The sequence below is a fragment of the Anguilla anguilla genome, chromosome 15 (assembly GCF_013347855.1).
Source record: "Anguilla anguilla isolate fAngAng1 chromosome 15, fAngAng1.pri, whole genome shotgun sequence".
NCBI lineage: Eukaryota > Metazoa > Chordata > Actinopteri > Anguilliformes > Anguillidae > Anguilla > Anguilla anguilla.
Window position 1 is genome coordinate 17,245,737 of NC_049215.1, and position 17,801 is coordinate 17,263,537.

General features: G+C 40.8%; 1 protein-coding gene across 2 annotated transcripts in view; it reads left to right on the plus strand.

Moving 5' to 3' along the window:
• Window positions 1-17,801, plus strand: part of LOC118213585 (glypican-6-like) — a 230,296-nt gene that overhangs the window by 172,383 nt on the left and 40,112 nt on the right. For both annotated transcript variants that reach the window (XM_035392552.1, XM_035392553.1), the window contains exon 5: window positions 14,597-14,727. In XM_035392552.1, coding sequence (XP_035248443.1) covers window positions 14,597-14,727 — 131 coding nt within the window. The remainder of the gene's footprint in view (window positions 1-14,596; window positions 14,728-17,801) is intronic.

Genomic DNA, 17,801 nt, shown 5'->3' on the forward strand with positions numbered 1-17,801 from the left:
AATCATTAATGACTAATTAATGAATGTTCTTTTTCTGTGTGCATTCTCACTGTTTCTTGAAATGTAAATTGGTAGCACAACAGTGAGCACAACAAGCTTGGCCAGTTATAGTAAGGTTCATCTCTCTGCGTCCCTTTTACCAATTGCGCATTTGAGTAAACGTTGAGTTAAACATAAACAAAGCACCAGAGACTTTTTTCCCCAATCATAATTATCTTTCTTTTTTTCTGCCACGGCACAGTGCACAGAGGCAGAACTGCTTTAGGTGCAATCACGTAAGGAAGCCAAGTCACAGGCTCAGCTGCAGCCAGGTGCTCTGTCCTGAAAAGCATGTGCTTCATAATTGAGATTAACAGGTTGAGGATAATTATCAAATAAAGGTATGTTCACTGCCTCTGCAGTTTGCAGCTGATCTGCTATTGCTGGCATAGAAATACATTTAAGACACCCACCAATGCTGCTTGGCATGGCTTTCATTACTGCGCCTAATAATATGTTTGGGGCCTGTCCTGTGGAATTCAGTGACTTGTTGTGACAAACACCTGATTTGCTTGACACAGTCGTTCGCAGTCGTGCTTCCACTCGAGGTGCGAAATCCTGAAACGAGCCCAACCCAACGGTGATACGGGATGCGCTCCTCTGCTTTTTCTTCATTAATATTTTGATACTACTTAAGACGCATTGAATTTATAATAGCTTAATAAATCCGTGATCCCAGCTGCATTTCATATCATTAAGAATACATTTGTGATAGATATTCGTCATTAATAAATGTTCGTTAAGGTGTTATTTCTAGGGAGGTTAGTGTCGGAAGATGGACAAACTCCACTAAGGGTTGTAGTGTGCACAGTTAAGACACTTCAAATTATATATTAAAATTTCTCTTTTTGGATCAGCATCATACATTTGTGTGTTTCCAGGGTTATGTTTTAGCAAGAATGGATTAATCTGAGCATAAGAGTCTGACATTTTATCAGTATTGCAATTAGTTAAATACATTTAGCAGATTTAGTAAAACTTGGGACGTAGCTACATACAGAAATAATATTTCCATATGAATTACTTTATTTGAAAGATGTACTATGCATGATTGTTTCACTTTTCTGTGGTCCTGTGTTTACAATCAAAGAACTCTGCCAAACCCACTCACCCTGAATACCCCACTTAACGTAGCTAGCTGGATAAGTGGAGGTAACATTATTACCGTGAAATGAACAACCATGAGCGACAGTAAGAAGGCAGATTTGATTATAGCTTAATTAATTCCATTATGTTGAACGTAATAGTGGTCCTTATTGTCATTGGCTTCACACTGCACATTACTTACACATCTAACCGAAAACAAGCCAACTGCATATCGCTTTTCATCCCCTTGGTGAACCTGACCCCTGAACCCAAGGAAAAGCAATTTTAAGGTTACCTGTAGTTCTTGAAAGAGCACTGTCGGTTAGTCTTTTTGCTTTGCAAACCACAGGCTCTATGGCCACACCCACCCCTCCCCAAACAGAAAAGAGTGAAACGTCCTGAAACACATTTTAGAACAACGATTACATGTGCACAAATTCTGTGAAAGCGCGTAAACACAAAGATTTTCCAGTGCATCCTAGATATGTCTTAGCATGGTTCATCTATAATATTTTCAAGGCAAAAATCCTGCATCATATGCCTGTAAAGTCATTAAAATAAAGTAATTCATTAAATGTTATTGTACTTACTTACTTGTTATTGTACAACAGTAGTTGCTATCACCAGCCCCACAGTTTGTTTAGAGATTAAAGTATGTTATTAGAGGAATAGATTGGGGGTAAAAGGGTGTACCCAACTAAAGCCAGATTTTTACTGACAAAGCTTCATTTTTTTTAACTTACAACACAATACTTACACACAGTGATACATGATAATAAAGAGATTTTACAATAGAGAGACTTGAAGAAACACTCCAAATTGCAGGTTCGATGTCTTATACTCTTATATCTTGTAAGTCAGCATTTATCATAATGAAACCATTGATTTGCATTGTCATTGTACCTAAAGTGAATTATTCGAGGGGTAGCGGGGGGTGAGTTTGTGGGGCACTCATCCTTTCTGCCTCTGTCCTGTTGAAGATTTGTTATGGTGCTTGTATTCCAATCTGAACAAAAAGCCAGCATGAGCTGCTGAACTGGAAGCTCTCCAAATTCAGACAGAGATCCCTGGTTTAGGAGGACTAATTGTCCCTGAAGGGGTGCTGCCACTTCCCAGTAGGGTCTAGGACTGCTGTGCGAGCCAAACCGGAGTTAGGCAAAGTGGTTCAGGTTGCTGGTTCAAATCCCAGCGTAAGCATTATTGTTGTTGCACTTCAGTGTAAGGATCCTGATTTACCTGTATTAACATGCACGAAATGGTGCTTGGCTATGGTGTTAAAAAACTAAAGCTCAGCATATCCTGTTTATATATCGCTTAGGTGGGTAAACTAATATACAGATACAGGCTGGCCACAAACGCACACACAGGATTTTCTTTTATTTCTTTTATTTTTTATATTATCACCTGCTTGTTTATTCCTAGAAGAACATGATGAAAAAAAAAAGAAAAAATAATTATTTTTGTATCCGTGGTGGAATAATGAATGAAGAAATAGAAGGGTTGAACCTCCTGTTGTTGAAGCATTGTGTGTTAGTCTCGGGGTTCTATGGTGTGCTAAGCCTTCTGCAAAACCCTCGCCTGGTGCCCTTTTCAAAAGAAAATACATTTTGCCTCGTCAGACCTATCAGAACTTAATAAACAACAGCTTGTTGAAAGTTCACGTCTTGAAGGTCAGTCAGGATTTCTTTTTTTTTTCTTTCAAGCACTCCTTCCATAAGTTGTTTACCCTGCTGTCAGGTTTAATTTAAACGGGGACTTTTAGTGTTCTCTTGGATTTGGCTGCCATTTTAAAAATCCAACCAAAACAAATAGCGCAGGACAGGGGTTGCAGTGTGTGCCTTGTCCCCCTTGCACAAAGGCCCCTTTACACCTCCACAAGTCTCCTCATGTCCACACTGCAGGCCAGCTACATTCTGGCATTTTCCATGAGCTTAACAGTGAACACTTATCCGTGTCTTTGCCCGGTGTCAGAAGCGCATGTATCTGAGAAAAATGGACAGCCCCTTCCTTGGTCCTCCATCCACAAAGCTTTCTGACATCTCCGCTTCCCCTCCCCAGGAGTAAGAGCTTGTAATGTGGGTAATTTCGCCTTATGATGATAAACATTCAATGCTTTTGGCATCCCATGTGCCCCATTCGCAGTAAAAATGATGCATGTTTCTTCCTATTTCTGTTAATCGTGGCGCATGCCTTATAGGATTGCTTTTCGCCCCACTCTCTCATATTCCTTCTCCCCCTCTCCCCCCTCTCCCCCCTCTCCCTCTCTGTGGAGATCAATGTGACCCAGGAAGGATACATGGGTTGTTTAACATTAGAATGTCTTTTTTATGTACAGAATCACATTGCACCATTAGTGGCAGTGGCCCAAGTGAGACAGATATACAGTATGATTCACTTAGTAGAATTACAGCTGCACTGTTTTCCATCCACCACAGATATGGAAATGATCTGCATGGTCCTTGTTCTCTGCTTATCTGTCAAGACAACTTTCCGATAAATGACATTGATCCTGAAATAATGTTACCTATCAATCTGATGATTGGAATTGAATAACTTATTCAGCACAAGAAAATTACAGCAAGTATAAAACTGGAAATAAAAATTAAACAAGCTAATCTGTCTAGCTTGCTAGCTGACTATCATTTGTTATGTTTGTTATGTTAGCCAGCTGGCTATAGTTACTTTGCTAGATAAATAGCAATAACTACGAGGGGAAATTGATGCACCTCATATATACCATAATTAATTTGTACTTGTACAGTATACTTGTGTTTTTACAGTGCATATGAGGCAGACAGATAGCTCCTGCAACAGTGGGTAGTCCTGTCCTATCTGATGGCTAAAGCAGAGTATAGTTGGGCGTATGAAGTACTTGGATGGGAAACAATATTATTATTGTTATTATTATTATTAGATTCAAACAGATTTCTATAAAAGGCAATGACTGGGTGGCAGTTTTTTTTTTTACACTGACCTCCACACCCCTCACGGAACTGCAGCCAAACTGCTTCTGCGATTTTCTGCCATCGTTGTAAACAAGCGTAAGTGGTCTTGATGCGGAGCTGCAAGCTAAATGGAGCAGGACGGGAGAGGGCATCACTGGGGCGACTCCCTAAAGAGTCCCGGCGGCGGCCCAGACCAGCACGCGGCCCGTAAACCGCCAGAGATAGCTCTACGTCAGCGAACCCCTGTCTGCAGCCCTGCCAGGCCGCGCCATTTAAGAGCAGGCCATGATTTACATTACGGCTTTCCCACGCAGTTAAAAGCAATGCCCATGAGTGTGCTGAAGTGATCCTTTGGGGGGGAAAAGAAAAGCTTTCATCATCTCACGGGGATGCCGGGAAAATAGAGACTGTATTTTAAAAATGACCAATAACAATGACAGAACTAATGATACAGTAAAAGCACTACCAGCATGGTGAAGTTTGCTCAACTGTCCAACCAGCTTTTCACATAAACAGGACTGATCACTCACGGGCCACTTAAAAGGGTCTTAAAAGCATGGATTTAGCAGACTCCTACTTTATGACCTGCTCAGCATCCCCAGGCCCCAAACATTGGTTTTTAACATGTAATTGAATATAGTAACGAATGAAAATCCAAAATGTTTATTACATATTTCAGAGGGAATAGCACTCTGGAGCCAAAGCAAAGCAGGGAATTTAAGTCTTGAAGCCAAAATCTATGAAGCAATCCTTCAGGGTTTACTAACTGAAGAACAGTAAAGTATCATGAATAGCTTTATAGATTGGGTGGGGGGGGGGGGGGGGGGGGGGGAGGGGTGCATGAAACAAGATTTTGTATGCTAAAAATAATTTGCCATGGAGCTGCACTCGTGCATGAAAAATCTTGATGAAATGGAATTTGCAAGGAATGGTTTCAGATTGAATGTGTTCTTTATTGTGGGGGAGCTTTGTTTTTATAGTGAAAGGATTTCTCTCGCTCCAAGAGGCAGAACAGTGCTCTGCCACTGCCAGGCTTTAAACGTGGATCCACTTGACTCTACTTAGAACCCTCGCATTGTCTTTCATGCGCTTTTAGCGCTGATGTCACACCCTCCTGTGTAATTACCACTGACAGCTTGCAAACATCAGTGAGCTAAGTTCCCTCTTCCACTTAAAATGTTTTGCTGTTGCCATTACATTTCATAATATGGATCGAGAGAGCATCAATCTAAGAGTCAATAATGGCATTGGCCTATTAATTTTAATGTGCTTCATTTTTATGTTTCTCAGTGACGTCACGGTCGGTTGGAAGTCATGTTGTCGACTGCGGCCTTGCAGCACGGCTTTCCACGTTTTTAATTGTGTCCCCCGTTTCTGATTTTTTATCCTGTTTGGCTTCGGAACTGCTTGCCCACAGCAGAGTGAATATCTGTTTTCTTCACAATAACAGACTCAGAGATTTGGTGTTTCCTCCTTTGAGTCTCACCTTTCTCACCATGGCAACAAGATTCCCATTCGGGGGCTTTACCAGGCAAGGGACTAAATGCAAAAATCAAATATTGTTTTCATTTAAATTTTAGTTTTATTTTTCCTTCCTATTCTTTTTTTATACATTATTTTTATTTTTTTTTGCTGGCCCCAGGAGGATCGATAGCAGTAGCCCATCAGTAGTAATGGCATCCATTTCAAACACAAATTGATTATACTTTTCTTTGAGGAGATGAAAACAGTAAATCCAGGGAATCATGTCGCTTTCCTTTCTAAATACCTCTGCAATCCTTGAAATACTGTGAGGTATTTAGGTACAGTACATGAGTTTACACAGTTACACAGCTACATTTAACTGCTCTTTCACATAGTTGCATGTTGTGTGTTTGTGCATCTGTGTGTTTGTGTGCACATCCAAATATGCTAAAGCAAACCATTTTAGCAGATTTTTGCAAGCCACACACAAAAAATAAAAGAGTCAGACCTTACAGCATAAATGAATCGTCTTAATGATGCAAAGTATGCAAACAAGTTTTTTCCTTTTCGCTTCTTCAGGTTTGAACCTTGTCTGGAATTACATACTGGTCTCACAGCCCATTTGTGTCTATTCAATGAATTCTCTGCACCCTAAGATTTGTACTTATTCTACAAGTGAAGGACCTCTTACATCAACTGTTAGCTGGCTCCCAATATGAATATGCTGAGCATTGTTAGTAAAGGCTATCCATTGTCTATTATGACCAATGCGAATATAACAATATCATAACCATGATGTACAAACTTATTGTACAATGCGGCTACCATAGCCACTTCAGGTTTGTACGTGTGCAATTCAGTCCTCTACTGCCTCCTTAAGGAATGGAGCAATGTGATAGCCTTCTCGGAAAATACTTCCAAAAACTGTTTTTGAGGGAGCTAAGTAAAAATCTGTAAATCGGTAAACAATCCCTCGAAACATGAAAAGTACCTAATTGAGAACAATTAACAGCTTGTTGGAATTCTGGGATTGCAATGGTGGGAAGAACAAAAACCAGCATACCCAGGGGCCCCCAGGACCAAGTCTGAGAACCGCTGATCTATTTTATGAAAGAATGATGTCCCCTTAACATCCCTGCCCACAAAAGACACAATGTGCTAGAGGTGTTTGTTCATTGAACAGAAATTTGAACAAAATGGCACTTTCTGATTCCGATCCAGGGAAAACTGTAGCATACATTTAGCATTGCGCGCTTATTCTTTGTAATTTCTCTTTGCTGTTCTAACCAGTTAAGAACAGTCGAGCGGCTATCAGGACTGCGAGCTGCACACGGTGTTTTGCCTTAAGGTTCATTACACCACGCACGTAGCCGCGGGCCACACTGGGGACGTGCCACTTTCCGCTTTCGCTGCTGGGGTAGGACACCTCTTCCACTGCAGTTACACTCCCCTGGGGGGCGTCAGTCAGGTAAAGTGCACCACCACCACCGCTGCGCGTGCAAAGTGATACTGTATGCAGCATTTAAGAGACAGAGCACTGGGGACTTTGGTCAGGGAATAGGAGAGATACTGAAGCCCACTTCAGGAGTTTTATATGAAATTGGAGAATATGATTCTCTACAAAACAAGGAAACAGGAAACAGTAAAGGTAGTAAGAACGTGTGAAATGACATACAATGGAGCATGTAAAGCTATTAAAGAATATAGTTTGCTACTCTTGCTAACCTGAGGGAAGCAGTATTATCATTAGAATCTGAAATTATGAGGTAAATAAATTAACAATAAATTATAATGTTAAATTTATGAAAAAACTTCAGCAGTTGTTTAGCTGTTACCTGATGAAGAAGTTAGAGAGCTGTAGCATCTTAAAATCTTACCAGTCTAACCTTATGACCATTATTGTAAGGGTTAATTTAGTTGGCAAGCTACAGCTTGGGTAAGTAGGATAAATCAGGCAAAGGTTTATTAGTAGTAGTAGTAGTAATAGTAGATAGGAATATGTGTTTGTTAATGGTTGCTACAGGTCAAGATTGTTAGTTAGAAGTCATATTTTAAAAATATACTAAATTTAACCACAAGAAGCCAGCTGCCTACGAACATGCACTAGAGGCATACGCAATGAAATAGCGAAAAAATTGTTCAGTGTGCTGATATAAAGTGTGTTTATCCATAAAATATCTTACTTGCAACATGTTACATAGCCTACAGTGAAGCATTTTTGCGATTAAGGGCACTGTATTTATTAAGTTTGTAAATAAGAACACAGTGTAATTTTATCGGCTACCTTACAATGACACAGCCGACTGGCTTCACGATGCAGGTCGCTGAATGCAATTTACATGCAACGGCATGCAAATTTGCTATTGAAAATCCAGTTTTATAAATGTATGATACCTCTTTGTTGTGATATTATTGTTACATTACGACTATTATAAGAATTTTGTTGTTGTGAATAAGCTTGGTGGCTTGTTTCGAAGGCACAAAATGGCGTCTTTTCAATTTTCTATATGTGTCCTATAGCATCACATGCACTATTTCTGTGTCCTATTGGCTGGAATAGCATCACATTATACTATGACTCAACATTTGTCATTGTTGGAATTTACTTCTCATTCTCCCTTCATTTTTCCCAAAAACTTGAAATAGTTGTAAAACTATTTGGAATTTCAAAACTGCTCTGAACCATGCTGAATATTATGAAGTTGTAATGGCATGCCTAGCTTAAAGGCTGTAGAAGTAGAACGCAGAGATTTAAGCAGAAATAAAATAAGAATAAGGATAATAAGTATGAACGAGAACAGGCAGTGGGTTGCTGAAGCAACCACACTAATAATATCCCTCAAAATGTATAAAAATTACTAAATAAACAGCATAAAGAAGTAGTTGATGACCAAATGTGACAAATAACTTTAAAAGCATCAATTATACATATTCTCCCCAGAAAAGAAGCAATAAAATTGGAACAGAAATATAACTGCCGCTGAACTTAACTGCCAGTTGCTAGTTCCACTTCCTTTGCAGCAAAAGGGCATTACCATGGCAACAAATAAGGTCCCTGAGCATTAAACCAAACAGGCTAAAAATAGTGCCAGGCCTCTGGTCCAATAAATTAAGGATTTACTGGGCTTTTATACATCATACACTTTTCGTAATGTTATTAATTATTACCATTTAGATAATTATTAAAATGTGGACATCTGTGCTCAGTTTAGATCCAAGTGAGAGTAAAACATTGCAGTTTGGTAATCACATGCAAATAATACTGCACCCATTCTGCCATACAATTCAACTATAGATGAAATACTATTTGTACTGTATATGTACATACAGAACACATGTCTGATCTTTGTCAGACCTGATTACAAATTGACATTTCTAGCTTTCCTCTCAGTATATATAAGTAATATGAGTTCTAGTTTCTCATGGAATGCAAAGCTGATGGCAGTTACCATAATGTGTTCTATATTGTAACATAATGCTATGTTGCAATAATAACTTATGATCTGCATTATGTTTTAAAGGTAGCTGTCTACCTAGATAAAGCTACCAATGTAACAGTCTCTTCCAAATAGAGTAGCCTACTGTATGAAGGAAGTGTCTACATGATGCTGGCGAGGTGTTTGGTGATGCTGGGTGTACCAAAGATTTGGCAATTTTGCCATATTTTGGTTTGTTCCCCATACAGTAGTTAGGTCAGATTGCATTCTCAGTAATAATGACCCGCACTGCAGTTCACAATTGTATAAATTTAGTCATTGTTTATCAGTTTGACGGAATCAATGAGTAACATACGCACTGCTATAATTAAACAGAATGAGTCGACATTTGCATCTTTGAAGCTCCGGTTTTCCCTGATTGTGAAGAAACAAACACGTTATGAAACACCCTTAAAGCCGTGTTTGTATACATGTATACCTCACTTCAGGTATTCTGTGCTTGGAAGGTGCCTCCTGCAGAAGCAACTGTGAAATGTGTCATTAAACTGAGCCTATGATGCAGTATGGCTGAGTCCTTTCTTTCATTTGTGAGGTCTTGCAGCCAGTAATATAGTTTGCTTTGTTTTTTTTTTTTTATTCTTTGCCACAAGCAACACCTGATAAACATGTTGTGCTGATGGTTTTTTGTTGTTTGTTCTGTACATATATTGTATATGCACACACAAAAAAACATGTATTGAGTATCACATGAATATTGAAAAGGTGATATGTACTGTGTAAACTGGCATAATTTTCTATTGTGATACATCACATTGAAATATTCCACCATGATAATGAGTCACACAGCATTTCTGAACAGCATCCTTGGACTTCAGCCGCTGTGACTTCATAATGAACTATTTAACACCGGTGTCTACATGCTACATTAATGAATGACCATGTGCTTTGAAACCCAGTGTCTCAGTAAAATCTCACAGCAGAGCTTTTATCCATACCTGGGGAAAGATTGAGAACTTATTACTGGAATAGCTGGCATTCGTGACATGGTTTTTTGTGGCAGGGGGGTGGGCCTTTAGAATGCACTTTTGGGAGAGTGTCACGCTCTCACCACTCTGTACATGGACTGAATCACCCTGCCATATGAAAGCATATTTAAGATCCCATGTGGGAGCATTATAATGGCATTTCCACAGTGGAGCATGTGTCAGAAAATAAATGAAATGGGGAAAGACCGATTTAGCACTTGGAAGACTTGTCCTATATCTATGCATTCGCTTCTGTGCCGTCCTCTTGTAAAGCTCTCCGCTCTCGCTAAATCGGTTTTCGAACCAGAAAGGCTGAGTAATTAAGCTCCGAGAGAATTTGGAAGGGGTATAAAAACAATTAGGCTGATCTTTACCTGTCCCCAGGGGCAGGCTTCTGAGACTGCTCTCCCTGCCAGAGCGCGGCTCTGCTATTTACTGTATGTATGCCTCTCGTTTAAAAGGATTTCCAGCAGAGGATAAGCTACACAATCATTATTTAGGTGCAAAATATCTATGGCTTCTTCCATATAGTACAGCTAACATAATAAAATTTTCTATGGAACAATTTTTACGGCATTGTTTTTTTAAGATTCCAGGCACCTCATTTCAAGAGCTACAGACCGCATCTGTGCTGTATTTAAGCTTTAAAGCTAATACTGAGGTGCACAGGTGAATGCATTTGCATGCAATACAAATAGTTCTATATATTTTTTTCTAAAACATAAATCTTGAGTGTGGGTAGTTTAGAACTTTAATTTCAGTATTGCACACTCTAAACCTGCTCAGAAATGAATTCATTTGAATATACTTATAAGGCCTGGATTAAATCTAATTGCGATGTGCAGCGTCTTTCACTTGAAATCATGTATAAAAGGAAAATGAAATGGTTATTCATATGTAGATGGTACTATTTGTTCATTTCACCACCAGCCAAACTAATGTTGTTTAAGTGTGATGTGGTGCATTAGCGGCTTGAGTTCAGAAGCGATTTGTTTTGCATCCCAGGGTTAAAAAAGAAAGAAAACTCACTTCCAAGAACAGGATGTAAAGCAGAAGTCTGATTAATCATCTGGAATGTTGTAGAATAATTGTACACTTGTAGACTGAGTCATGTCTCCACACCTTTTTTTTGTCACCACCTTTATCACTGAGATTATGTTGGTTCAAAACTATGGCTTTTCAGTCAAAAAGAGCTACCTTTTTAATGAATAATTTACCCCTTTTTTCTTCGTGTTTAAGAATTTATAATTGTCACTCAAACCACTGCTGTGCTACCCACACCTGTCTGCAGTTATTTTATTTTCAAACACTATAAACCATACAGTACTATTGAGGGTGAGACAGGGTGCTGTTAGCAGCCTGTGGGTTTCTGGAACATCACAAAGGTTACAGTTCTGAAGAGGATTGTAGGTAGTTTGTGATCTATCAACACTGTGTGTGTGTGCGTGCGTGCGTGCGTGCGTCTGTATCTGTCTGTCTGTCTTTCTGTTTTTGTTTTTTCAAAAGCATTGGATTTCATTCTTTTTTCCCAGTAAGTCCAATTTAGAGCGGAATAATGGATTTTAGACAGAAGAGGAGTGACTGTGGCTTATCGGGCTTTGAATGAATGGACTGAAAGAAATGAAAGGACTTTTTTCTTTTTGTTGATGAACTGTCTCAGCATGGGAGCCAAAGAAATGTATACCTCACCTTCGACTGGACCTTTGAAGTTTCAGGGTTTTTTTTGGTTTTTTTTAAGAAGACAATTTGCCTGGCTTTTCTTCGAGCAATTGGCACACATTTCATTTGTTTTCCTTGTTGGGGCTATCATTACATTCTGGATAAAGCTCTTGTGATCTTTGAGTTGTTTCATCCGCTTTATTTGGCAAAAAAAATTTAAACCCTATATTTCGTTGCAGTGAGACTCCTGTATGTGATCAATCAGGTTCACACTTCAGTGATATGCAAAATGCAATATGTCACAGATGTTTACATATTTCCAGGTGTTTCCTTATGAAAGCAGTGAAGTAAAGGAAGAACACACTGTGATGTTGCCACAGTAACAGTTCAGGACTGTATATTTAATCTCAAAATTTCAATTAGGATTTATTTTATTTTCCAAACCGTCTTACCCGGGGGAATTGCACATCTGATCTTTCACAGCTTACCCTTGCATACAGCTTCTTCTGAATCAGCTGAGATAAACACTTCAGTTACAGTGGTGCGTTTTTGATCCTGACGTGTGCCTTTGACTGTATGCCTTTTATATACCATGTGATATACTGTCTGCTGAATTGGTAGATGTGTTGCAATGCATCAGTTGTTTCACCCACAATTTTATGTATTTGACATCATAAGTAAAATTTACTGTAGATCTTTTAACTTTTAATTTAAGAGTGGAAAGGCAGTGCTCTACTCAAGGTTTGACCCTGTAAACCTGTGCTTTAAAGACCATTTCCTTTTGTCCTGCATAGTGCTCCTGCTATGAAATGAAAATGTAATGGGCTGTTAGTCTGCTTCAAGTTATTTGAAGTATTACTGGATAATGTATGTAAAAGCCTTAATATACATATTGCCTACTTATGGAATTTCGTATTCTGACCCTGATGTGCAAATTGTGTGCAATTTTGTTAAGAAGTGAGATAGTCCTACACGCATATTGATGCAGAGCAAAATGAAACCTCAATAAAGTTATCAGTTGTGATAATATTTAATCTTTTAAGTCACCTTTTTTTATGCAATACGATAATTTTTAGAATTTCATTTTTAATGGGAGATATGGATGTGTGTTTTAGTAGAGACTAAAGGCCCTTGTTTGTTGAGCCCTTTTTTTCCCCTTGTGAAGCAAAACTTTAAATATTTGCACTGGGCAGCTGAACCCGGGTATCTGAGTGATCTGAGCATTTTAAATTATTTATATTAGAAAACACTGCCCCCTCTGTGCTTGCATTAAATGTAATGAAACATTACATGGAGCATGCACATTAGCATTAGCATTGCAGAGCTCAGTTGCATCTCAGCTGAAGATTAAGAGATGGCTTCAGGTTCTTCTCTGCACCTGTAAGTGTCAGTGGAATTTTACGTAAGTGATTCCACTTAAGCATCTTGGCTCAGGGGTCCTGAACCAGTTTCTCCAGGTGGAGACTGAACTCACTGCTTCTCAAGTTTGGTTTCTTTAACACTGTGCCCCCCTATAAATCAACATCCCGCCATAATGAGGATTGCAATCTCAGGTTAATACCTGTCTGGCCTTTGGTCTCACCTCCGCTCCACTCAATTATGGGACCAGAGGGCAGCCGGAGGGGGGCGGGGGTGTGAGGGTTGGGGGGGGGAGGGGGGGGGGGGGGGGGGCGGGATGGTGGAGGGTGTTAAGATGACTGAGGTCGGTGCGAACACATTTCATACACCAGCTCTTGCCTTTCCCCTGTTTTTCCGGCGTGTGACAGATTAGCCTTTGACGCCCTTCACACACCGATCTGCGGCAGCTTTTCATCGGCTGCTGTGCTGGGACTCAGGATTTAGCGTTCGGCATCGCAGGGCTCTAAATCACGGCCTGTCTGGCTGTAGCAGGACGGCTGCAGCGGTTTTTGGACAGACTAGGGGCTGTGACCACAAGGTTGTGGGTTCAGATCCCTGGGGGAGGGGCGGCAGCTGCTCTGCCCTTGAAGGACAGCCTTATCCAGAACTGCCCCAGTAAATGGAATGAAAGTATTACGGGCAAAATAAGATGCATATAAGCTCTGTAAGTCAGCCTGGGTACAGCGGACTGCTGTGGAAATGGATGGCAATAATAATCAGTGTCATAACATTCCCTGAGAGGAGGTGTGTGTCTGAGAGTTTGGTCTGTTTCCTCATCTTTTTTTCTAACATGCTGGACCTGGTGATTTATCTCTGGCGTGTGTGCATGCATGCGCTGGTGTGTGTGCGTGTGTGTGTGTGTTTGTCTGTACATGTGTGTTCATGCTTGCTTGTATATGTGTGTGTGTTTGAACAGTATGTGCATTTGCAGATACCGGTATATACAGTATGCTTGCTTGTGTGTTTGTATGTGTGCACGCATATATTTCTTTGTGTGTACATACAGTATATGCTCGTGTGTGTCTTTAGTCCCTCTCATGCAGCTCTGAGCTGTGTGCCTCTCTTGTTATAAGTGTGTGTATATGTGCATATGTGTTTAGTCCCTCTCATGCAGCTCTGAGCTGTGTGCCTCTCTTGTTATAAGTGTGTGTATATGTGTTTAGTCCCTCTCATGCAGCTCTGAGCTGTGTGCCTCTCTTGTTATAAGTGTGTGTATATGTGCATGTGTTTAGTCCCTCTCATGCAGCTCTGAGCTGTGTGCCTCTCTTGTTATAAGTGTGTGCATATGTGTTTAGTCCCTCTCATGCAGCTCTGAGCTGTGTGCCTCTCTTGTTATAAGTGTGTGTATATGTGTTTAGTCCCTCTCATGCAGCTCTGAGCTGTGTGCCTCTCTTGTTATAAGTGTGTGTATATGTGCATATGTGTTTAGTCCCTCTCGTGCAGCTCTGAGCTGTGTGCCTCTCTTGTTATAAGTGTGTGTATATGTGTATATGTGCATAGTCCCTCTCGTGCAGCCCTGAGCTCAGCGTCTCTCTTGTTGCAGACGCCATGCTGCTGGTGGCCGAGCGGCTGGAGGGGCCCTTCAACATCGAGGCGGTCATGGAGCCAATCGATGTGAAAATATCTGAGGCCATCATGAATATGCAGGACAACAGCATGCAGGTTTCAGCCAAGGTACAGTACCTTTCGCCGCCACTCTCTTCCACCCTCCCCCATGGTTTTGAAAAGCACTCTGAAAGGTGACACAGGGCATGGGCATGTTGCTGCCATTAGGCTAAATGCTTTGTACACATTTCCTGTTCCGTTCCCCTTCCTGCGTTCCAGGAAATCAATCACGGGGGCACAGCGGCTAGGTCCGGCTCTCTGACAGCGGAGTGACCGCTCGGCCTTCTGTGTGCGGTGGAGCAGCTGCCTGCGCTGTCTCCCCGCGGAATGTTCTGTTGCCGGGCAAATAAACACACAGGGCCCAGCTTTCGCACTTTTGAGCGTGAATTGAACATTTGTTTTTTGGTCCGATAATCTCACTGCGGAGCAACGGTGCCAAGTGTGTTTCCTGTGTTTACTTTTTTTTCTTTTCTTTTTTTTTGGTTTCTTGCCTACAAAATGTCAGGAACAGTTGGAAGGAAAAACAGAAGAGGCCTCTGATTTTTATCATTGGCTTGAAAAATTCTTGCGGCCGATGTTGTCCGTGGGGTTTAGCTAAAGGTCAGGGTTAGATATTTGTTTCTAGAAACGGAGAGAATGTTAAACAGCTGTGTGTGCGCTTACAACTTGCGAGAGACATGCTAGAATCTTGTGAAAAAATGTTCCCAGTTTGAATGCAAGGTCAAGTTATGAACTACTATTGCATCTGTTCCATTCCTCTGGTTGCCCCTACAAAAGAGAACTGAGTCCTCAGTTAGCCAACCTAGTTTAATAAAGGATAAAAAAAAATTCAAAAACATGAGCTCAAGACTGATGGTAACTGAAACCATGATACTAACTGTGAATCTACCCTCTCCTTAAAGGAATAGTCCAACTTCTTTGGGAAATTCTTACCATAGGCAGACGATAAGATTAACACCAGTTTCATCCCTGTGCGTTCAGTCCAAAATATTTGACTATATCTGCAAGCTGCATGCTAACTGTGCTGCCTCTGTGAGTTGCTGCTGATGGAAGCAACATTAGCTTTGCTAAGTGATGGAGATATACCTTCCAGCATCTCCAAATGCGGACTTATTTACACTTGTGTCTTGCGTGTTTATAACGAGTAAAAATGAAAACAGAAAACAGGATCGTAGCAGTTTAGAGGCAGCTAAATTTAGAACTATAATTTACAAATAACCATGTATCCATCCACTGGGTGCAGTGATTAGTAGCTGTGCAGTGCCAGTTGAAGTGTGGGTTTGAGGTTGGCAGTTGTGCAGCACTGTTGGCTGCAGTGGGAGTGGCAGTGGTTTACAGTCATGAGACACGCATACCTGGCGACCCCCAACTTGTGCTTGGATTTCCATCACTTCTCTCAGCAGAGCTAACGCTGCTTCCATCTGCAGCCATTGAGTGAGGTTGCAGTTAGCATGCAGCCCATAGATATAGTGTAATATTTTGGTACTGGACACACAGGGGTGAAATTTGTGTCTAACGATGGGTAAGATGGCCAAAAAGTGAATTCCCAAAAAGTCGGACTCATCTTTTACCGCTGAGCATTTACTCCAGGTTGAATACCAGTGGACGGACTTCAGCTCCATTTAACAATACTCTCAAATCCGTTATGATATTTAAAGCATATCCATCTCACTCTCGCACCCACTGTGGTGTTTCACGTTATGATGTAGTAGGTTTGCATAGTGACACCCGTTTTCGGTTGTGACAGCAGTAACTCTTTTTGTATGCACTTTCTGTGTCACTCTGAATAAGAGCACCCGCTCAGGGACTCAATGAAAATGCAATAAAATATTCTCTAAGAACTGTCTTTCTTGGTGAATTGGTTTAAAAGAAATGTTCAAATAAGCATTTCAGATTTTTTAAATATCTTGATTCAAATGTAGCATTTCACCCAAGTTGTTTTTATAATTTTACTTTCTATCTCACCCAGTCCTAAATTACTACTGCCCATAAAATAGAATTGTCATTGCCCACGTGCAGAAATTTGTTGACACTGAATTTAATTTTCCAGGTGTCAGTCTGATTCTGGACTCTGTATGAAATACAGGTCTTCTTTTGCGTTGTTTAGCAAATTTCACACCAGACCGAAGACCCCCCATTGTGTTCCTTAAGGCTGTTGTTTCCTCATGTCTTGATAACAAAAGATCAGAGTACTGGAAACAACGGGGTTTGGAGAAATGTTCTTCCACAGAAAGTTTTTGCTTTTGCTTCTCACAGATCAATATTGATACTCTATATGTGAAACACGCAAAGGGTGAATTAGTCTGAATTAGTGGTGCAGATTCTCCTGTTAATCAATCCTGATTGAAGTGCTTAATTGAAGGGAACAGGGTGTTCAGTGAAGATGCTCAGAGATCCACAGCCCTGCCAGGAGCAGCCTTGGTCTGTGTTGATGAAATGCACGCTCAGGCTACTGCCAGAGCCCTTTGCTTTATACTGAGTGGGAGGGAGGGGGAAAGAACTGCGGTGATGATGCCTGCAATGTATACAAACCCCTTAATGTGAAGCTGGATGGATGGTTTTGTTGAGGGGAGCCAGGCTGTGAAAATTACCTTGTGCAGGTGCTGTGCAGAATCGCTGCTTTGTAATCATTGTGAGAGATGGGTGGGCTCTGGCGGAGAAGACAGGCTCTTGTCACGAACGCCGTGCGGGCCAGCCAGCCACTCCATCATCATCTGGGCCAAAGGACCGGCACGAAGCCAGCAGCCAAAACTTCGCCATAGCACTCGGGCTCCATCCACACATTCAGGGACTGGGGGGTGTGACGAAAACAAGGTTGGGCTCACAAAGCTGCAATTTAAAAAAATATATTTTTATTTTTTATTTTTGAAGAGCTAGAACCTTTTGAAGTTCAGCTTTATGCCTCTTCTGTATTCATGAAGGAGAGGGCGACAAACAGGAAGCCGAGAAAAAAGAAAGCTCAATTCTGAGAGTTCAATAAGCTTGAAATTAGAATGTTAGTAGTGTTCCTCACGCCCACCAAGTTGCTAATGCCCAGCTTTTGTTTTTCTATATTTATGGTCAGAAATCGGGTGATGGGGATGGGAATTCAAATATATGTAAACAAATGCAGTGACTGACATATTTAAGATGTTGCTGAGCAG